The 23850-nt window shown below is 34.0% G+C and overlaps 1 protein-coding gene across 3 annotated transcripts in view; it reads left to right on the forward strand.

The window, feature by feature from the left end:
- Positions 1-23850, forward strand: part of E(bx) (nucleosome-remodeling factor subunit NURF301 E(bx)) — a 113932-nt gene that overhangs the window by 67058 nt on the left and 23024 nt on the right. For all 3 annotated transcript variants that reach the window (XM_085824363.1, XM_085824365.1, XM_085824364.1), the window contains exons 12-19: positions 133-241; positions 339-484; positions 673-799; positions 1274-1578; positions 1895-2027; positions 11154-11462; positions 11760-11976; positions 22053-22278. In XM_085824363.1, coding sequence (XP_085680489.1) covers positions 133-241; positions 339-484; positions 673-799; positions 1274-1578; positions 1895-2027; positions 11154-11462; positions 11760-11976; positions 22053-22278 — 1572 coding nt within the window. The remainder of the gene's footprint in view (positions 1-132; positions 242-338; positions 485-672; positions 800-1273; positions 1579-1894; positions 2028-11153; positions 11463-11759; positions 11977-22052; positions 22279-23850) is intronic.

A 23850-nucleotide genomic window follows, 5' to 3' on the forward strand; every position in this document is an offset into this window, starting at 1 on the left:
TTGCAGCATTTATATTTTTTTATTCCTAATTCATATACTTTTTTTTCCCTTTAAATATAAGCAACTCTAAAGGATGGTTTTATTTTATGTGGTGTATTTTTTACTATATATTATAGTAATTATTATTTTCAGATTTCGTTAGTTTCTTCTGCTGTGACTTCAGCTACAACAACAGCTGTAAATGCGAAGACTTACCCTGGGGTTAGAAGAATTTTCACTAGTCGCACTCCAAAAACCGAAGGTGTGTATTGTTGGTAACTTTGTATTAATGTTTGTATTTTATTACGATACATGAATTTATTATAATTATGTATTGACGGATTCTGTTTTTTTATTAGTGAAATCATTGTCTTCTCTTTCAACAACTAATACTAAAGTTCCAATTACAACTACAATTTTGCCAAAGACACCTCTTGTTGTACGAACTCCAAACACCGCTAATTCTACTACTGCTGCTGCTGCTGCCCGACCCACTGTTTTAACTGTAAGTGTTCATTTTAATTTTGGTATTTTTATATAATATCAAAATTATAGTTTTATACATTTTCAGTATTGACATAATTTTAAGGGTTAGTACTTAATTTTTATTATTATTATAAACTTGTTTGTTCTTGGATGATAAAACTTTAATTTTCTTAAAATTTGTTACTGAATTTGAAATTACTTTTTTAGTTGGGTGGTCAGATTGTTCGTCCACCTGTTGTCCAGAATCCTACTACACCTGCTAATCCAATTCGGACACAAATACAACTGATACAAGGGCCAAATGGACAGTTGCAGGTTCGAGGTCTTTTACCAGGTAATTTAAATTATGTTTATTTTTGTACTGTGTGTTTTATTTTTAATTGATATATCCTCCACATACTGCCATGAAATAGTTACAGAACTGAAAATTATTAAAGTAATAAGTACCCATCAGTTGTTTAATTCTAAAAAATTTTTCCTGTGAAGCAAAATCTTTCTTACTATTATTATTCAATTTTGTGGTTGTTAACTAACTAATTTTTTATTGTTATGAAATTTCATATCTCTTTGAAAATGGTAAAAAAATAATGTGAATTTTGCCATAGAATTTTATTGATAAATGTAATCAAAAACATTTTCTTTGCTGAATTACTAAATGTATTATGCAAATACTGAATTTTTGGTAATAATTGCAAAAGTTGTTGATTTGTTTTCCATTCTATAAACATTTACATTATTAAAATTTATTTTAAAAAATGATAATGCACACTCAAGCTAATCATTGCCATGCATCTTGGTTCTACTTTAGGTCAGCAGCTAATCAGGTTATCAGATGGGAGGTTGCAATTACTTACATTACCTACGGTGCAGCAAACTCAGCCTGAACAACCTGCTGTTCAATCAACTCAAGCAAATCCAGCTGTACAGCTACCAACCCTTCGACCTGCAATATCTTTAGCTTCTCCATCAACTGTAACTACTGGTGGAGCTGCAGTTGCCACACTTGCATCACCTGCTACAACTCCAATGTCGATTTCAATGCCTACAGTTGCAAGTATTGCTGCCCCTGGAACAATTCAGTTAGTTTCACAAGGCCAAACAGCACAGATTAAGGTAATTTTTTTATTTTGACTTTAACTGTTATTTTTTCAGAACTATGTCTGGAATTAAGTTTTGGAGTGCTGAAGTATAACGTGTATATGTATAATGAATTCTAGTTATCTGGGTTATTTTCCATACAGATTTCAAATGCTTGAAGTTTGGTGTCATTTCTGACATTGAGTGAAGCTGTCATCCATATTTTTTTTAAGTCCTTTTAAGCTGTGATCCCCTTTATTCTGGATATTTAAATTCTGTTGGATTATAAGTTTTAATAGCAAATTATTAATGATTATTAAGTTATTATTCCTAAACAATTTTCTTCTTTCAGTTCCAATCACCTGTAGCAATATCTCCAAACCTTGTATCCAATCCTACAGCGACTGTCACGACAACACCTCAGAACTCTAAATTGATACAAATCAGGCCACAGACACCAGGTGTACAGTCTCCTACAAGAACAGGTAGATATTATTTTCTGCTCTTTCCCCATTCCTTCTTGTGACAAATGCTTTCCTCTATATGAATGACAGTGCGTAAAAGCAGTTTATGATTATTATTTAAAGTGTTTCTTGAATTTGTAATAAATTTTGTTTTGAAAATAATTCAAAAGGTTAAAAAAACTGGGATCTGCATTAAAAAAGTCTATATAATCCTCATGTATTGAAGTTATTATTTCTTAATCTTATGATTATTATTTAAAAATATATTTTGAAGGATGATTAATAGTCCTACTGTTAATCCTTCTTTCCCATGCTATGCACCATGAGATTACATGATTTATTTACATCTTTACCAAGACCACTGGATTTGCTATCAAAGAAAGAAAGAAAAAATAATAATTAGATATTTTTTAATAAGTTTCTGTGTAGGGAAATGTAATTAAAAGTAGCATTATATATAAACTTCACTAATGTGTGATGTTTATGTTATTCCCTCTTTTGCTTTACGCTGCTTATTTGATGTAATGGTTAGTGATTCCAGCTGCCTTATCATTGGGCTTGGGTTCAGTTTCTAAAGAAGGCTTAGATGTTTGCATTTCTTGTCTTTGCAGCAGGGCAGTTAAAGTACATGATGAGTTGAAAGTCCATTTGAGAAGTTTGGTGGTAGGGAGACATTGAATGCATTCCAGACAGGGACTGATTCATCTAGAAAATTGAGATAATGCTGGGCGAGTTCAGATTCATTGTCAGTAAAGTGTCCATGATGCATTGCCAATGAGAAGTGCTGTTGTATGCTCTACCTCATGATGAAATTTCATCTGTTGTTAATGTCAGACAAATGAATGACAAAGTCACAGCAATATTTTTTGCCACTAGAAGTTAATCATGTGAAACAAATTATCACGTAATGAGCTTGTCTATTATTATTGGGTAAGGCTTGACTTTTGCCTTTAATGAAGATGGGCATAACATAGCTGCTAATTCTTCCAGTTTTTAATTTCTAACCTTTACTAAAGAAAATGTTTCCCAGCAACAATTCCATGTTCCCACCTCTGATGATTTTCAGAACAATTTTTCTTTATAAATTTTATTTCCTCTAAAGTTTTCTTATTACTGTATATTTCTGCAGTTAAGACAAGGTATAAAGTTTCATTTCCTTTTTTAAGTATAGTTTTAGCTTATTTCTGTCTTATAAGGCAACCCTCAAACTGATAATGGCCTGTGAATTTAGTTTAGATCAGTGGTCATCATCTGGAACAAAATTTTTTCTTATATTTGGCAGTATTACCTACAAAAGCATATGCTGAATCATGAATTCACGTGAACCTTTAATAAGTTTGTTTTCTTGCACCTGGCAGCACTGCCTGTAGGAAGCATGTACGGAATCACAAACTCACATGTGCCTCTAACAAGTTTTGTTGTGGGTTGTGTCATGTTTCAAACAATTTGTACTATAAATGTAATCAGCCAAACATTAATAAAGTATGAGCCTAATTATTGAAGCAATAAAAAGAAGGAAATATGAAGCAAGCTTCAAGTTAAAAGTCATGAAACAGTCTAAAGAATCAAACAAATATGCTGAAGCAAAGGCTTTCTGTATAACAGAAAAGACTGGAAAAAGAATGAAGATGCTTTTAAAAAAAAAAAAAAAAAATATATATATATATATATATATGTTTTATAAGAAGAGGACTTGCTGGCCAGATTTAGAAAATAATATTTCAGAATGGTACTATACAAAGGCAGAATATTTATGTTATTGTAAGAAAAATGTATTTTGAAGGATGATCACTAGTCTTACTTTAATCCTTTTGTGTGCTATTCACCATGAGACTGCATGATTTGTTTACTTGTATACCAAGACTGACTGGAAGGTATCAAGAGGGGGGGGGGGTAAGATATTTTCTGATAAGTTGTGTAAAAGTAATTAAAAGTGGCATTTTTAAGTTAGGGCTTATGCATTGAAGTGGGAACAGGCTAATCCAGAAGGCAAAATATTTAACCCTTTGTTGCTTAGTGTTCCATGAACTTGAATCGCTTCTGAAACTGTTAAATTCAACCATAAATGGATAAAAATGCCTTTATAATATACTTTGAACTTCTCTTTTTAAATAGTCGATGGCAGCATATCACAAGGAGACAGAATTTTCATTTATGATGTGTTATTAAAATCCACTTATTTTCTAGTAATTTTCTATATTTTTTTTGGTGATACAAAAAAATCTGTTTGAAAAATAATGTCTGTATAATTTTGATGGCTCTACCCTATATTATTTGTTATATATTTTTCGTCATTTTTCATGCAAAAGCATGTGGAGATTCATTGAATAAAACGAGGTGTTCCATTAGCGGGAACACTGCGCCTTTAGCGATCTCATGCTATTACGCATCACAACATCTGTCTTAGGAGAAAACATCTGTTGTATATGTTTTCTATTTCTGTTGTTGGGGAATGAATTTAAACAAAGCAGTCTTGAGGGGTGAGGTGTGGTTTGTGCTATGAAAGCTCTAATATGGTCATCTTGAAATTTTTGTGAGTAATTTTCAGGCGGGATTTTTATCAGTAGCTCGAGTCTTCTTTACTTAGAGCTGCGCGAATTTTTTGCTGTCGCTTTTTAGTCTCATTCTCGTTTATTTTCAATAATTTGTGTAGATTTTTTTTGTGTATGTATGTATATCTTATAGCTTAGTTTTCTTTCCTGTGAGTTTTAATTGTAGTTAATTTTTTATTATTAATTTTCCTTAAGTGGTGCGGAGAGGTCTAACTCTTTCCGAAGCGCTAAAAGTGCTTCATGAATTACCCTCTTATTCTGAATCAGAGTATGAAGATAGTAGTGATACTGAGATATATGCTCCTGAACCGCTTGTGTAATCCTATTGTGATATGTCGGATGAAACTCATTTATTTGATGAGAAGGTTGATGATCCATCTTACCCAGGCCTCTCTACACAGCCTCAAGTTTTTACTTGGAATTCTAAACATATTGTTGCACGGAACAAGAAGCCGCACAAAACACGTTTTGTGTTCAAAATCTGCAAAGTGTGCAAAACTTGTATCAAAAAAGTGAGACATGCTTTGAGCAATTTCACAAAGCTAAGAAATCGGAAAATTTGCAAATATCTTTGTATATGGGACTTGTGTATATACATATAATTTATCTTATTTATCCATATTTATTCAAGAATGTTGTGTATATCCAGAAAACCATGTATACAGTCATAATAGAGTTTTTTCATTACTATAAAAATGCTTCTACTCATTTTCATGCTTTACTGCAATGCTCACTTAGTCGCACTTTTAAAATCTCTGGCGGCGCAGTGTTCCACCTCATGGGAACACCCACAGAATTAAAATGGTAAGTGCAATTTATACAAAATTTTACCTGTATACTCCTTTAGGCTTAGACAGACTGCATACAACGTTTTTTGTTGAAATTCCGACTTTAAAGTATAGTGCACCACAAAGGGTTAAAGCAACAGTAAGTTGATGCAATCATTCCATAAGCAGAAATTACCACTGGATCTTGACCATAAAGTTACGAGTTTTCACAAATTTGTTATTGGTATGAGGCAAGAAGTACAACTATCTAATGTTGGAAATATGAATAAAATGCTGATGAAATTCTACTTAATAAACAATAGAACTGTGGAAACTAAAGACATGAAAACTGTTCGAGTTAGAAGTTCAACCCATAAAAAGACCTAGTTTAAAGTAGTAGTATCATTCATGGCAAATGGAACAAATTTTAAAAAAACCATGGTCATTTTCAAGAGGAAAACTGCTCCTAAATTAAAATTCCTTCCAGACATTTTTGTTCATGTTTATGAATAGACCAGAATGGTGTAAAATTGTGGATGGCAAATGTGTGGCAGAGGTGAACCAAGTGCTCTACTAAATCAACAGAGTTTGTTGGCATGGGACAAATCTCGGCCTCAAATGCGACAACAACCCTTTCTTTTGGAGGGGAGGTATACTATATGCATGCACATTTCGATTCCTCCCCTCTCCCCAAGCCCACTAGCGGCCGAGCGGTAAAGTCGCTGAACACTGGTAGTTCGGTCCGAGGTTCGAATCCCGCGAACGGGCTGGCTGCATGGCCGTTTTCGTGGTTTTCCCCATGTGTAACGTGTATACGAGCCAGTTCCCCTTAGAAAGTCCTCCACGAAGGCATCCCTCCCCTTAGGCAGATAGCCCTCGAGGCTTTGCCATAATTACACACACAAACACACCAATAATAAAACATATGGAGAGTCTCAATTCTGTATTTCACTTGAGCCCTAAATAGAATGCCTCGTTATTGAAGAAACAACAATTTTAGCATACATTTGTGTGATCAATAATTTGACTCCATAGCTGCATATCTGCTCGGAGTATATCTTAAACTGAAATATTCTACATAGGGGAAACATCTTCATAGACTCCAACTACTACGGATTCTCCGTAGTTTCTACGGAAATTCATGAAAAACTACGACCTACGAAAAGTATGGAAAAAACTACGGATTTTACAGAAACAAGAGCAGGAGAACCAGTACGCAAAACGGAACCAACTAATTCATCCGATGATTGGCTGAATACTCGTGTTATCATATATCACGTGTTGAGTGCGTTCCTAGTTTTGAAGAATTAGCTAATCGTAGATCAGTAACTCCAACCGTTAACGACTTATCAATAGTTCCACCCAATTGTCTGTCTCCCAGGTTCCTCGCTGATGCGTGTTTAGGCTGCATTTGGCTGCATTGTGTAGTTTACGGCGAGAGCTTAGCGTGTGTCTTGTGAACTGTGAATCAGGTGAAAGATTTTTAATCATAATGCTGCCTCGAACGAAGAAGCCAATATTATCAAAGCAGAAGTTTAAAGATTCATATTCTTCAGAATTTCCATGCATTAAAGCGTCCGAAATTTCTGTGAATCACGCACACTGCAGTGTATGCAACAAAGACTTCTCAGTTGCTCATGGCGGAAAAGATGACTGTAAACGGCATGTGTTTTCTCAAAAGCATATAGAACTTGGCACCGTAAAATCTAAAGAAATAACAAATTTCTTAATAAAAGATGATGAAACAGATCCTATAAAAGCCGAATGCTATTTTGTTCGTTTTTTAATTGAACATAATCTACCGCTTTCTGTTTCGGATCATTCCAAAGAGCTTTTCAAAGCAATGTTTCCGGATTCTGCCATAGCAAAAAAATTTAGCTGCGGTCATACCAAAACTGCTGCTATTGTGAAAACGCTTGCAGAAAATACTGTTGCTGATATTATAAAATCAGTGTGCAGTACATCATTTTCTCTAAGTACTGATGGAAGTAATGATAACAAACTGTACCCATTGGTTATAACATACTACAGTAAAGAAAAGGGAGTGATAATTACTTCATTGATTTCTATTTTAGAATGCACGAATAATACAGGAGAAGGTATTTTTAATTGTATAAATGAAAACTTTATAAAAACAAAGGTTTAGAATGGAAAAATTGCTTATCATTTTCTTCAGATAATGCTAGTAATATGATTGGAAAGTTTAAAGGTGTAGCATCATTTATCAAAATGCATCAACCAAGTATAATCACCCGAGGTTGTCCGTGCCACCTCTTGCATATAGCTGCAAAAAAAGCTACTGAAAAATTAATTGGCTCAGAAATTGAAATGTTGATAATAGATATATATTTTTACTTGGAGAAAAGTTCGAAACGGAAGCATAGCTTCAAAGTTGCTCAACAAATTTTGGGACAGAATGCAAAATCTCATAAAATTTTGAAATATTGCAGTACGAGATGGTTGTCTCTTTTAGAATCTATAACAAGGATTTTGGAACAGTGGGATGCTGTGATAAATTTTTTTGGAGATAAACCAGATAACAGTGAGAATGAAGGAAAGAGATTGCAAAACATTAAAAAAATTTTACAGTCACCGACCACCAAATTGTACTTGTTATTTTTGAAAAATACTTTGCCTTTGTTTATAACAGTAAATATTAATTTGCAGCAACAAGCTCTTATATACATAAATTGAGAAGAGAACTTTTTGAACTTTTAATGAATTTATTTGTTAGATTCGTAAAACCATCAGTAATTTCTAAAGAAAATGAAGATGTTACTCTAACGTCTATTCCATTTCAGAAGTATAGTAAACAAAAAGAAAATGAAAATTTAGTGATTGGTGCGGAAACAAGACTATATTTAAAAAATGCCAAGTTGAATGAAAGTGAAGTGAAATCATTTTTCAATTCTGTGCGAGCTTTTTTTGTAACTGCATGTTCATATATAATTGATAAATTTCCACTGAGTGATCCATTTCTAAAACATGCTGAAGTTGCTGACATCAACTTGAGAACTGAAGTCTCATTTTCATCTGTTCTTTACTTGATGAATACTTTTCCATCCATTATTGATGAAAAATGTCTTAATCAAGTAGAAATTGAATTTTCCATGTGTCAAGTAGATGATTTGAAAGAAATTGTAGATTTGCGTATTGACGTAGCATGGGGAGAAATTGCCAAATTAAAAAATATGAATGGGTGTATTATATACAAAGTATTACCTTCTGTAATGCTTGCTGTCTTAATAATACCACATTCAAATGCAGCTTGCGAAAGAATTTTTTCTATTGTTAAAAAAAATCAGACGGAATTTCGACCAAATTTAGGTCTTAAAACTCTTGAAGCAGTTTTGATTGAAAAAATAAATATGCAGGCAAATGAAGAACTGTGTTATAAAAAAACATTCTCAAAATCAGAACTTAAGCTTGCTAAGCATGCTACATATAAATCTGCATTCATAAATTATGCGTATTTTGTTTAATACTTATATGTATCATTCTTGGTTATTTAAATTTTATTTCCCTGTAGAAATTATATCCAGAATAAAGATATGATTTATAGCTTCTGATTTTTTCTATGATTAGTAGTGATTTGAAGTACTTTTTATTAGTGAATGCTTGAGGAGTTAAAAGAAAATTTCTAATTAAATGTGCATATAATTTACAAGGTATATTTTTAATTATTCAGTTTTATATGTATATGGATTTTAAATGTAATAAAATTGATTGCAATTAGTTATTAATTTAAAATTAATGAATGGTTAATTACAACATATGCTACGCGCACATTTTCAAAGTTGTAAAAATGTCGTTCGCGCGTTGACTACTGACAAGGTTTGCTGAAGGTTGGAGTCTATGCATCTTTGATTTTACACCTAATATTTTATATCCCAGATGCCAACCTGACGAATCATTATTTATTTTGCCTTCATCACCGTATGTGTAAACTTTTCGTAATTGGAAAAAATACACAACCCCGAACATTTAAAGGAGTAAAAATTTTCTCGTTATATATCATGCAAATAAAAGCGTGGATGACACAAACGTTAATGAATGATTGGTCTAAAAATTGTAGAAAACTGTTCGACTTATACTTCATTTAAAGTTTAGTGAAAGATAATTAATCTATATTATTTTTTCCTCCAAATTGTAATTTGAGTTGCAGAATCGAAATATGTAAAAAAATTGGTATGTTATATCAGAAAAAGTCCGATTTTGTGTCAAAATACCTATGTTAGAATAGTGCTATATATAAATCTAATATATATCCGAAGTCGCGCTTTCGAGACATGAACGCAATTTGAATTTTGTCATTCGGCTCAGTAGAATGGGAGATATAGCACTGTCCCCCCCCCCCTTTTTTTTTTTTTTTGAGCAGTGTACATTTATTAAAGTCTAACTGCATTCGTCTACTGACCCCCCCCCCCCCCAAAGTTGAAAACTAACAGAAGAAAGATACTGGTGTTCAATAACTGAAAATTTTATGAGATTCAGCGCTGCAGCTGTAGGTGTAGAATTTTTTATTTTTATTTATTTATTTATTTATTATTTTTTTAATTAGAAGATTGTATGTTATGTGATTTGTATATGCATGTGTATTCTGGGCAGTTTAATCTCATCAAAAAAATTTTTAATGCCTTTTTAAAAGGGCAGCTGTTTTTCTATTAACCTTTTTTAACTGCCGTTTACAAACTACAGACTGCCATTCTGTAGGAATGACTATTATTACTTTCTACTGTTCTGAATCATTAAATTGAAGACGTAAATCATTGTGCGAAGCTTGAGTCAAAATCAGGAGAGGACAAATCTTGTTTTAAGACTTATTTGCTTATAACATAAAGAATTCTTTCTTCTTGTCTTGTAACTAACAAGATAAATCATTGTGCAAAGCTTGGGTCAAAATTGGGGGGGGGAAGCAAAATTTCATATTGCGACTTATTTGTTCTGCTCTTTAGTATACAAAACTTTTTTGTGTGTGCTTTATATGTGAGTAAACTTTTAAAATAGCTAGGGAAAGAATTATCAAAAATGACTATTAGAAATTATAAACCAGACTTGCCTTTTGATAGAATGGAATGTGTAAATAAGATGATGAAGTTGGTTTAGAATAAAAAGGATTATAATCCTCTCCACAGCCGTACAAAGAAACATGATAAATATACTTAGGATATAAGAACTTTCTGTGCAAACTGAGATTTTGCTTGTACAAATTCAGATTTGTGGAACCTAAAATAATTAGCCATCTAGTAAGTACTAGTAAAATTTTATTTCTAGAAAACCTGAATGTAATTTTTGGATAATTAGAGGAAGTTTTTATTTTTTCATACTACTTGGTTATTATAAACAAATATGCTGCTGTGTTTAAACCTCAATAATACATGGTTTAATAAGATAATGTGTGTGCTGATCAGTAAATTTGTTATAAATTTAGTAGGCAAAGGAATCGTAAGTATTAAGAATAATGCTGTACTTAATGTGTGTAATCGTATAATAATAATGGGTTTTAAAACTGATAACAATGCAGTAATGATAGGATTTTTTATTTTATGTTTCTATTTAGTCAAAAGTGTACATAAAATAAATTGAAGGTAAATTTTACATTCATTTAGACTTCTTCGGCTTCTAGATTTTGTTATGTTTTATTAGTTTTAATGAAGAATAATAGGATACTTCCAAGATTAAAGAACTTTATTTCTTCTGCACTTAATTTAGTATTTTTTCCAGTTCCATTTTCTTTTTCCTAATAAGTTTAATATGTTTTTTTTTTTTTTTTTTTCTTATATGCATAAAAAATTCTTTGACAACAACTTGCGTAATTTCTGTTACAGTTCGCCCTGTTGCTCCAGCAGGTCAGCAAGTGAGACTGCAAACCACTGCAGTTACCATTCCAGGTCTTGGAGCCGTAATACAGTCTAATACATCAGCTGCTACCTCCCAAGTTGCTATTGCATCTAGTCAAACTCAGGCAGGTGTTGCCACTAACAAAATTTTGTTGCCATCGACTCCTGTGAAAGTGACAAGTTCTGAGACAAAGCAAATTTTAGCTAGTCCTACTAAGGTTGTCACTGTAACCAGTAAAGGAGATGGATCCACAGCTTCACAACAGTTTGTTTTAACCAATGCCATCAAGCAACAGAGTATGTATCAGATCTTGCATGTTTTCATCCTGAATACTCATTTATTTTATGTGATGTATTAAATTTTTTATTGAAATGGAGCTCTTATTTGCTTATTTTTTATTTAGCCACTAACTGTGTGGTTTATGAGGAAATTGTTATTTTAAATTCGGGGACAAGAGATTTGTAACTCTCATTATTATGTTCTTGAATTAAATGAGTAAAGCTAGAAATGAAATTTGAGTTTAAAAGTTTTGAAAAACATTTTAATGGCTATAATTAAATGTTATTAAATATTGTATTCTTTTAATTTCACAGTTGTAAGGCAAGCTTTAATGAATCAACATGCATCTCCTGAAATTCAACAAAAGCTTTTGGCTATGCAACGCCACCAGCAGCAACAAATGCACAAGCAGCTTGAAGCTGAGGGCAAATCTACAGTGCCACTGAAAATAGCAAGTCCATTAACTTCTGTATTAATTGATAAGAATAAAAGCAAAACATTAACACCTGAGCAAAGAGAAGACAGTCAAAGGTATATCCTTTATTCCTTGTATCATTTTTTTACTCTGTATTGTTTCAGTTTGCTTGATTTCCCTCTCCCATTATAAAAAAAAATACATTTCCCTCTCCCATTATAAAAAAAACTACATTCTATGTAAATTGTTAAATTTTAATTTAGTTACCTCGACGTCATAGCATTTTATGTATTAGCTACAAATTAAAATTTTATGGAGTTACGGTAAAAGTATTAATTTTGTTTCTTTGAACTTATAAATTGTAATACCATTAAAAATTGAGATACCTATATTTTTAAATGTAAATAAATTCCTATCAAATAGGCTTGTGTGCAAAAGCTGAAGTTAAGGAATATTATAATTGCTTATAAAAGCTTACATTTTCATATTGGTGTTTAATAGTTTATAGTGCTAATAAATTGTGGCAATATTCTTGAAAACTGTGCTTTCATCTGAAGTTGTAGAAGGGCGTTAATTCATCTCTTCGTTTTCATCTTCATATATTTTTGGTACTGTGGAATAACCCTTTGTCATCATCTTCATGGAACCTTAAAACCCAGTACACTTTCCTTCAAAGATATTTTGATGTGAAAGAACATTTAGGACTGAACCGGGAGGTGGAAAATCTCAAGTCACAATGTCCAATTGAAGGAATAAAGTACATGGTTAGGATAAACCTATCAAGTGAGGTTTTTAAGAAAAACACAAATGACTTGATTCTAAATGCTGTATCCTTGGAGATTATCCATGAATTGTACCCAGATAATGAGTGGCTGCCTCTGTTTACAGACGGCTCTGTGTTGAATAGCAGTATCAGTAACAGTGCTAGCATCTTCTGCAGGTTCTTCTCATTTTACACTCCTCTCGGAAGGTTTAAAACAGCCTTTGGCGCGGAGATCTGTGAAATTCAAATTGTCTTCTGCCTTGTCACAGCTCCAATGCCTATCGGGAAAATCTGAAAAAAGAGCTGTTATTCTTTCATATTCTAAAGCTGCCCTCCTGACCATTGCTTCGTCTGACCCTTAATGATTTAATCAAAAGCCAATAAAGAGGTTGCTTTGCAAGCACACTGTGGACACCAGGGTAATGAAATAACTGGCTTCCTGGCAAAGTAGGCAACCAAAATTGGTCAAATAATAGATAAACCAATCCCTTTTTTACTGCAAACGGTTAATTAAAAAATCTTTTAGAGAGGAATATTGGAAAAACATCAAAGAGGCGAACAAAGATAAGAAATGGATTGAGGAAATCACAAATATTCCACTATGGCCAAGGGTCAGATCTGTTGCCACTTTTCACCTCGCTACTAGTCATGATTGCCTCTCCAAGCATCTGTATCGCATAAAAATACTGCCAAGTCATCTTTGTGCAACATTGAGGAAATGGGCGTGAACCATTTGAGTCACTGCCTTGCACTGTGTTCGGGACACTTGTGAGAGAAATACTGGAGAGCTGTGGATAAGATGAGCAATTTTATAGACTTACTGTAGTTTCAGTTCTAGTGCTTGTTTCTTCTGTTTATATTTTTGACTACAGTTATCTTCTAATCTGCCATTGAAAATTTAAAAAATTTTTTTTGAATTGCTCTTTTTTTTTTTTTTTTTTGAAGCAATCAAAATTATCAGATATCACCCAATCTGTAATGTGGAAATTTCAAGTGGCCAAATGCGTATATGATTCCTTTTTTCAAGGAATTACCTGATATTCGTTTGAGCAAAGATAAGATATCAATTGTAGGTACTCTCGTATATGCAAATATATCTTCAATAAAATATTTGTAGATTATAGTCTTTTTTTTATCAAAATTATTTAAAAATAATCGTTACCTTAACTGATTTAATTAGGCATGAAGCTTGTAGTAGCTCAGCTGGTTTTTTAAATTATGGAAGTAGTTCTTTGTTTTTAACTTTTATAAATCTTTTTCAAACAAGAATATTATCAGTAAACATTTATCATGCATATTTGTGTCAAATAGAAATTAAACTAGAGATGCTTCCTTAATCAATTAAAAACTGAACACTGAAATTTTCAAGCAGAAACTATAGTGCATACTCTTGAAATTGCATCTATACTTGCATAAAATTATTACAGGAAGTGAAATATTTCCATATTTGTTTTAAATGTTTATCTTAGTGTGAAATTGCTACAAAAAGTGAAATATTGCTATTTTGGGACCAAAGCAATTTTAGTATATTTTGGACACATTTTTCAGTCTTATAAAAACTAAACCATTTTATTTCTGTGTCCTAGTTATATGCTAAGATGAGAATTAACTCCCCCCTTTTTTCCCAGAAATATAAATTTAGTAAGTATTACTGCATAATAAAAATACTAAACAGATCATAAAATAAATTTTAACTCAAATAATTCTTTTCATAGCTCTTTATATGAAAGCGTTTCATTTTGATAATGCATTCTTTTCTGTGTATAAGATAGATTCTTTTTCTTTTTTAGTATTTTATCACAGTTTTCTGCTTTTTTATGTATTATTACTTACTTTTTAATGTAGTTTAGAAACACATTTAATTAAACTATAATATTTTAAAAATTTTTATTTATTTATTTATTTATTTTTAAAGTGTCTTGTCTTAATAGAGAAAGTGACGGTGATTTATGCTCTTTGAAGATGCAAAATTCCTAGGTCAAGTACATGTATATTCAGCTTTTGAATGCAGTATTAGGAATTCCCATTATATGTTCTTTTGATTGCTACAATTCTTAGAATGGGTTTATCAAATTACTGCAGCTAAGAAGCTAAAGCATAGTTAGAATTGGTTAATCCAAATTACTACATTTTTAAAAAAATGCTGCTTTAAACTGTTCTTTTTAAAAGTAATTTTCATATAATTTGCGGTGTTTTAATAATTTGGTGCTCCATTTGTTGAGCTCAGAGTGAATTTTTTTATCATTTTATCAGCTAGATCAGTTCTGATAGAATCTAAATTTAATACTTCTATATCAGTTCTTTTATTACCATTTACTTGAAAATTGCAATACTGAACGTAGTTAAAAGTTTAATAGTAGTAGAATGTAGTTAAAGTTTAAAGTGGTTGTAAATATGTATTATCCCATCAACTGTTGGCAGAAATTTTAGCAACAATCACTAAAGGACACGGTCATCTAATAGGCGCTAAATTGCGCTACTGGGCTGATCAGCAGGATAATACAAAAATACCAGTACTGGAAGTCCTATTGGGGGGGGGGAATTAAGAAGTGTGTGTTTTTATTTTTTTATTTTGCTTTTTAGTGATTTCTTGAAGTAGCTTTGTAAGACATCTTTTTATTTAAACAGCCTGTTATTCAGCCTGTAATGAATTCATTACGTGTTATAATTTTTTAAAACTTCCTATATATACACACACACATGGTTGTCATTAATTAAAGAATTGACCTACCTCATCTTCCCAGGATGACTCTTCAACCTTGCATGTTCCAGTAAGTAACAGGCATGAAAGTTTTCCGCGTTTTTGCGGAATTCCGCTTTTTTGAACATCACCCGGGCTGTTTCTGAGATTGATGCAGAACCGTTGAGAAATCGCTACCGGCAAATGTGGGGGGGGGGTGTAAATGGAGGACATGCTCTCTCTCTTCCTCTTTTCTTTGTAAAAAACTTTACACTATGCCATCGTATAATATTACGCTGGGTTAGCGATCAAACGCGGGCACCGCTTGTTGCGAACTTTTCGAGTTTGCCTGAGCCGAGATCACGAAATACATTGTTTCACATCAAGATGAAGTAGGTGGGGCTTATGTGGAAACGCGGAACTAGATGCGTACGAATATCGAATCAAGGAACCAAGGACTAAGGAAGGGTTCTATTACAGGGCTCTTAGGCATGTAGCTATTATCCCCACATCGTCAAAGAATTATCTTTATCGCCAAAAAGAGGGTTCCGCAAAGAGGTAAATTTAGTGCCAAAATGTTAATTTAACAAAAAAGGTAACTGCCTTCCACAGTGAAAGGTAAAAACACTGAAGGACTTAATTTAGTAATTTTGGTTTCGAATAAGGGCCAGAATAATTTGGAGGGGTTACATCATGAATTTTGAAAAGCATCTGCAAGCAACCGTCAAACGAGAGCTGACTTCAATAATGTCAGCGATCGGTGCTGGCGCCATCTGTCGGACACACGGATAACCACTTGCATTCTCCAGCACACAAAACTCTTATGTAAAATTTTAAGGAATGCTCATTAACTGTACAAAGAAGAGCTAGAGATAGAAAAGGAAGAGCGAGAATCTAGAAAAAAAAAAAAGGAATTAAACATTGCAGAAAATAAAAAAGTATCAATGGATTGTATAAAAGCTGCTGAAAAAGAAATTGAGACTAGCTCACAAACGGAAATTAGAAAAATTGGCTGCAAAAGTAGCAAAAAATGAAAAGCTTTTTACCTAAAAATTTTTAATCAGGATCGAGTGAGACTGAGACAAAGTAGTTATTTTTTGTATTCCTCCTTTAACTATATGTTATTTTGTAACTATATTATCTCATATGACTACTTTTTCTGGTGTTATACAAAGTACTGTTTATTGAGCTAAAAGTGAAGATAATTGAAAGCTATAGTAACAGTTATATATATATGAGGTGTATTCGGAAACTAAGTACCGTTTTGAAAAAAAAAAAAAAAATAGTAAAACAATTTTTTCGAATCCAATTTTATTTTTACATGAAAATGCATGTCTTAAACTATTTTTCAACATAGTTTCCGCCAGTCATCAAATACTTGTCATAGCGGGTGACCAGTTTTTGTATACCATCGTCAAAGAAACTTCCAGTTTTGATAACCACGACTCCACAGCATTTTTCGTGTCATCGTCAGATCCAAAGCGCTTGCCACCAAGCTAGTGCTTCATGTGCAGGAACAAGTAATAGTCGGACAGCGCCAAGTCCAGGCTGTACGGCGGGTGATCGAACTGCTCCCAATGAAACTGTCGAATTAACGATTGAGTGACACCAGCAGTATGGGGCCGAGCATTGTCATAGAGAAACACAATTCCTTTACTGAGCATTCCTCTTCGTTTGTTTTGAATGCCACGCCTTAGTTTTGTTAAAGTCTCACAATATCGTGCCGCATTAATGGTTTCACCTCTGGTAAGAAATTCAGTAAGCAAAAAAACACCTTTCCTATCCCAGAAGACAGTGCACTTGATTTTTTGTGATGACATTGTCACTTTGAACTTTTTTTTTTTTCAGAGAATGAGTGTGTCTCCACTCCATCGATTGTCGTTTCGATTCTGGTGTGAAATGACATACCCAAGTTTCATCACCTGTCACAATTTGGTTTAAAACGTTTTCTCCCTCATCACTGTACCGCATGAGAAATGTCAGGGCACTACCAAGTCGCTTTGTTTTGTGAACATCAGTGAGCATTTTTGGAACTCATCGGGAACACAGTTTACGATAATTCAAGCGGTCAGACACAATTTCGAACAAAACAGTATGTGAAATTTGTGGAAATGCTTCAGAAAGAGTTGTCATTGTAAAGCGTCTGTTTTCATGAATTGCTTCATCAACTTTCCTTACCAAATCATCGGTGACAACAGAAGGCCGACCACTCTGAGCCTCGGCCAGTTTAACATTCCTCGCATTCAAAAATTTAATCACGGCACGAATCTCACAGTCAGCGGGAGAACTAGTTGTCTTAAACATTTTGAATGTGCATAGCAAACTGAAAACACAACATAGAGCAACCAAAATGGCAACAATTGAAAGTCAGTGAACAAGAAAGACTAGTGCGTATGCACGGGACGCCTACCACAGCGCTAGAATGAAACGGTACTTAGTTTCCGAATACACTACGTATATATATTTTATCTCTAAAACTTGTCATTGCCTGAAAATTGGCAGTAATATATAACATAAGTATGTATATTAGTGTGTTGTAATGTTGTGTACAGTATTCATGTATCAACTGTTAAATTAAGTTACATAAAGAGCATCTTAAAGAAAGTTAATTCATTACAATCTCTTGGTGATTTATTGATTTTTTTTAACAAGTGGAAGATAAAATTAATAGCAAAATAGTAAGTACAAGTATTATTTTAGTTTAATTATATGTATAATACTTTTTATATTAAAAGGTTGATTGAGGTCGTGCGTGCACAAATTAGTTTTTGTGTAATTTTGTGTCCGTGCGTAGTTCAGCTTTTTTTTGCCAACTTGCACTTTCATGCCTGAAGTAATTGACAAAATGAAAAGGGCCATAATTTGATGAACACTAAATACATGATATTAATATCAGGTTACAAAATTAGTATTAACATGCATTACATATTTATCTTCCACTACTTCCAACAAGAGTGTCCTTCACCTCCCTGATGTTCTGGAAAATGAACCAGAATTGAAACATTTTGCTAGCTGGGGTTGAGATGTAGCGTTCTGGTTTTTATGTTCACGAAAGTCACTGATATTATCCTCAACATTCCCCATCTTGAGTTTAGGTAGCTAACAGAAATCAGCATCTTTTTCAGTGTGGAGACCTGCAGGATTTGTGTGTTAATTGTCCACTTTGTGAAGTTTTGGTATCCTCAGCAGGATTCTTTAGTCTTCTGAACGACGGCAGCATCCAGATGAATGTCTATCAATTCTAAAGGCCCGTCCACACGAATACGCTCGAAACGTAGCTGACGAACGCGCTTTTACGTTACCAGCGTAAAAGCGTCCAAACGAGTACGCTTGCGAAGAGTGCGTTTAACCAATAGAATGATTTTGCACAAAAATCACGTGACGCTGTAATATAGCATCAACAGAGCTGTATCTTATTACTTCGCTGTTCTTCTGTATGTTTGCGGCAAGTTGTCCGAATCAGATGATCTTTTGTATAGCTGAAACTTTACTATTATGTGCAATTATTAAGCAGAGGCAAAACCGCAAAAAATGGCAAGAATGAGTCCGAAAGATTTATTTAGAGCGACCTGTTCAAAGAGGTTTTTTTTTTTTTTTTTTCTTTACTGCCTTGTTTGCGAAAGGAATATCTGGAATTATTAAATTCCTACTATTAGCTCACACTCTCCCTATATCTTGTTCAAATTTTCAGTACATAAAATGCTTTTTATTCATCCACTCAAGTTCAAATACAATTTTTTAAACTTGCAGTGAATGACACTTGATGTTAATACAGCTTTTTCACATATTAAATTTTTTTTTAATTTTTAATTTAAAAAAAAATGTTTATATTTTTATTTATTTATGTATTTTTAAACTTTTCTTTGTGGACCTAAGTAGGAATTGACTTAATTTTTTTTTTTTTGGAGGGGGTATATTACTTGTTTTTTAATTCCTTCAGGATGAGTATCGACCAGTTTGACAGACTTGCAGATTCTATATCGTATGAAAATTACGATTTATAAAATTGGTTTGGAATACAGTATATAAAGAGAATTAAATTACTTAATTCTCTTTATATACACCATCCACCATATAATAAAACCAACTTCATATTTTTGAACTCGCTCTCCCTTGGTCTTTTGTTTTTCTTTTTATTTATTTTTGAATTTAGAATGAGGTTCAAACTTTGGACAGTTTATGAGAAATTATGTGCATGATAAAATATGCAATGAAGTAAAAATAAAGAGAGAATTTATAGATGATATATGATAAAGAGATGCAGATATATTTTTACATAAGGATTTCTATTTGCACTGCACATTTTTAAACTAAATTAAAAACAATAATAATAATGAATAAAATAAGAAATGAAAACAATAATAATAGGCAGAATAAGAATATAATGATTCATGATTAAATATAAGAAACACGTTTCAAAACGAGAAAAGCTAACTGAATTATACCGTCTACGGATGAGGTTCGAACTCGCCACCTTTCCTTTCCTCCGCCACCAAAGCAGCGCGCTGACCACTCAGCTATCTGTGATAGCAGTGTTTGTGAAAAATAATGTAGCAAGTAGAAGTCGCTGCAAAGGTAATTTAATTAAACTTCAATAAATGATTGCTGTATGCACAAGTTGTAACTTTCCTCCAAAATTTCGTGATTGTATTTTATTGAATACTCTTTCACAGTCAACTGCTTTATTTTAGAAGTTATTATATTGCTGAAGTTAGTTTTTGGTGTATTTAATATTGGGATATTTATAGAGCTTTTTATTACACATGATATAGCCAATATTTATAATAATTAAGGAGAATTTTGTAAGGCAGAAACTTTGATTTCGTAGAAACTGTAATTTATTTAGGTTCCTATTACTTACGGTGTTATAAATAGGTGAAGCATATGGATATACTGGTCGGATCATTGCTTTATAAGTATACAGTTTTCCCCTTCAATGAGAATTTTAAATGTATACTAATATGTACGGTTTGAGAAATCTGAAGATGGCGTGAACAGTTCTGATTATTTTATTGCTGTATACAGTTATATTTCTAAGCAAAAACTCATCTCTGTGTGGCTCTGACGCCATATTGAAACGGGTAAGCAAGAAGGTTTTCTGATTATGACACGTGATAAGAACTCGGTCGGCTATTGGCTATACGCGCGCGTCGCGGGCGAAAAAGCTGAACAGGAGTGTACTCAGTTTTACGTCTTCTGCGTCCTGCGAATTTACGCCGGCGTCAAAAAAGTTACGTCAACTACGTCGGGAGCATCCTCGTGTGGACGGACCTTAATGGGCAGTTTTTTTACATATGTTCACAAACACGCACACACGAATATCATTAATTAAATAACAGTTATAAAAATGATGATTACTCAAAAAAAAAAAAAATTACATGTAGAATGTAATGAAATTGACCCACAGTATACAATACATAGTACAGTATAAAATAACATGAAAAGAGGTTACCATGCAATTATGCTGTTATAGAAATGCACATGCGATTATGCATATGTATAAAATGAACAAATCATTGCAAATGTGGCAAAGGTTTGAAGAAGAGGATTGGGAGCAGCTATATGTCTTCCCAGTGCATCCCAAACATGCATGAATAGGATTCAGGTCAGGTGATTGAATGCATGTTGTTTCATGCACTGAATTTTTTGCTGCAGAAGATTATCACCCACAATGCGAGCCCTCTGTGGTCTAGCTTTGTCGTCTTGTAGCTAGTAATCGTCACCTATTGAACCTCGGTATAAGAGCACACATAAGTATAACGGCTGTCATTTCTGTAAGCTTGAGTATTCATTGTTCCATGTGGAAAGACATTGAGGTTTGTGTGTTCACCCAAGGAGATACCATCCAAATACAGACACTGCCTCCTCCATATGCATCTCTTTCATGGAATGATAATGGTTTCCAAGTTCTGTCCAAATCAAATAATGCCTATTATCACTTTTGAGGCTAAATCTGGACTCGGCCATAAAGAGAACAGCCCTCCATTAATCAACTGTCCAGTGGACCTCAAATGTTCTCTTCTATGGTGACATGTGCGGCACGCAAATGGCTGGTCACGTTGCACACAAACTTTGTTTGTGAAGCCTTCTATGTACGCTTGACATTGACACCAACCATCTAGTGGCTGCAGCAAGGGAGGATCTGAGGTTCTATTCATTCGTGAACATAACAACAAATATCAGTCATCAGAGCACGTTATAGCGGTTGGCTGTCCTTGGTTGAACCTCCTGGATACCGAATCTGTGGTTAGAAATTGTTACCAAAGTCTGTGAATCACAGAAGGACTCATTTAGCCATCTGGCCACTTCTGTCTGACTTTGTCTTGCGTCTATAGTTCCCAATAGTTCTACATCGCAATTCTTCAGGCAATTAAGCCTGGAGATCATTTTTATAAATTGGTTATCCCAGATTTCTTACCACAGCGAAATTTGCAGGCTGGCTTTGAACGGTGCAATTTTATGCTCCTTGCAAAGGGTATATTTCATTGCAATGTCACTAATTTTCATACTCCAGTTTTACTGAGCAATTCTTATATGACAAATATGTTCCAATTTTATACGGAGTGGCCTATTTTTGAACGAGTTCTTGCTATTTTTGTGACTTTTCCGTAATTTTTGGAAACCAGTGTATATATATAATATTTGGGATAACTTTAAAATAAAAATTTTTGATACTGTTATATATATATAACGAAATTGATATAAATTGATATGTCATAAGTGATTTGTGTAAAAAATTATTATTGTAGGTTAGCAATATGCCAGCAAGTACTGAAATGTCTTGTGGACCGTGTAGAAAGGGAAGAAAAAAATACTCAACGAAAGCAAAAAATGAAGGAAACTGCTGAAGAAAGAAAAGTTAGAGCAAGCAATGCGAAACTTCAGACAATGCTTGTGAAACATACAGAACTGTTAAGAAGAGATATTCTTAAAAAGCGTGCTTTAATGGAAAAGGAAATACAAGTTGAAATACAGGTAAGAAACTTTTTACAGTGTTCTTTAAAAGTATAAGATTAATACCAGATTTCCACTTACATGTACACATATATATGTATTCGTCATTCCCTTAAAATCAGAACAATTTATTCACTATATTCTCATGTACGTAGGTAAGTTGAAAAATAGTTTCCCCTGTCGACTGTGGTCTGAGTTGTGTATGAAAGTCAAAAAATAGAATGAGACATTAAAGATATGACATACCTTTATTTTATTATTCTCGTACGAGTACGTTGAGACATTTGTCATATCGCTTGATAAGTTTCAAAAAGTCCTCCAAGAAAAATTCACGCTTTGCATATGGAAGAAGCGTTGAATGGCTATGGGTGAAAGGCGACACAGCAGGAAAACGCGCAAGTCACCGATACACCATTGGGTAGAGGTCGCTGCAAATCAAGCAGATGGCGCTGTCGCAGTGCCTGCGCAAAGCGGAGACCAGCCTCTCATTTGAGCCCCGGTAGGTACGGAGAGAAGGTGCGTTTTGAATTCGTGGTCAAAGGAGGAAGTGAGAGCGGTTATTCACTATGAATGGGCATGTGGAGTATCAGGAACAGAAATTCATAACCGCCTCGTGGAAGTCTATAGGCCAGGTGTGATGTCGAAGCAAATGGTGCGGAGATGATGTCGCACATTCAGTGATGGACGTCAGCAAGTGGAGGACATACCGAGAGCTGGACGGACGCGCACGGCCACTACAGATGCAAATGTCAGGAAGGTGGATGACATGATTAGAGCGAACCGGCATATCACCATCGATGAAGTAGCGGAAGGACTTGGAATCTCACATAAGCGAGCTCAAAACGCCATCCACGACATTCTTCGATACAGAAAGGTGTCAGCACGATGGGTGCCCCGACAATTGACCTCGACACACAAGAAACAACGCATGGAGGTCAGCCTGGAACATCTCGTGCGTTACCATGAAGATGGCAATGACTTTCTGTTCTGGATTGTGATGGGGGATGAAACGTGGGTCCACCATTTCACGCCAGAATCGAAGGCCGCATCTATGGAGTGGAAACATCCGCCATCACCTGTCCGAAAGAAGTTCAAGACAACTCCCTCTGCAGGTAAAGTGCTCCTCACAGTTTTCTGGGACGCCCAAGGAGTTTTGTTGCTGAACTTTTTGGAGGTTGGAACCACATCAATGCTACACCTTACTGTGACACCCTGTCGAAATTGAAAGAGGCGATTCGGAAAAAGCGGCCTGCCCTTCTCACATCTGGCGTTCTGCTGTTGGATGACAATGCCAGACCACATTCGCCGATGGCAACGCAAAACCATATTGCAACTCTTGGTTGGGAGCGCCTACACCATCCGCCATACAGTCCTGATCTCGCACCAAGCGACTTCCATCTGTTTCCGGCTTTGAAGAAAAATCTCGGGGGAAGGCGCTTTGGAAGCAATACTGAAGTGAAACAAGCCGTTCAATGCTTCTTCCAGATGCAAAGCCCTGATTTTTTCCTGGAGGGCTTTTTGAAGCTTATCAAGCGATATGACAAATGTTTCAATGTACTTGGTACCTATGTGGAAAAATAAAGGTATATCATA

This window comes from Stegodyphus dumicola, chromosome 9 (genome assembly GCF_044657685.1).
Source record: "Stegodyphus dumicola isolate Sdum_Otavi_A_Nest chromosome 9, ASM4465768v1".
In the NCBI taxonomy this organism is placed as follows: domain Eukaryota; kingdom Metazoa; phylum Arthropoda; class Arachnida; order Araneae; family Eresidae; genus Stegodyphus; species Stegodyphus dumicola.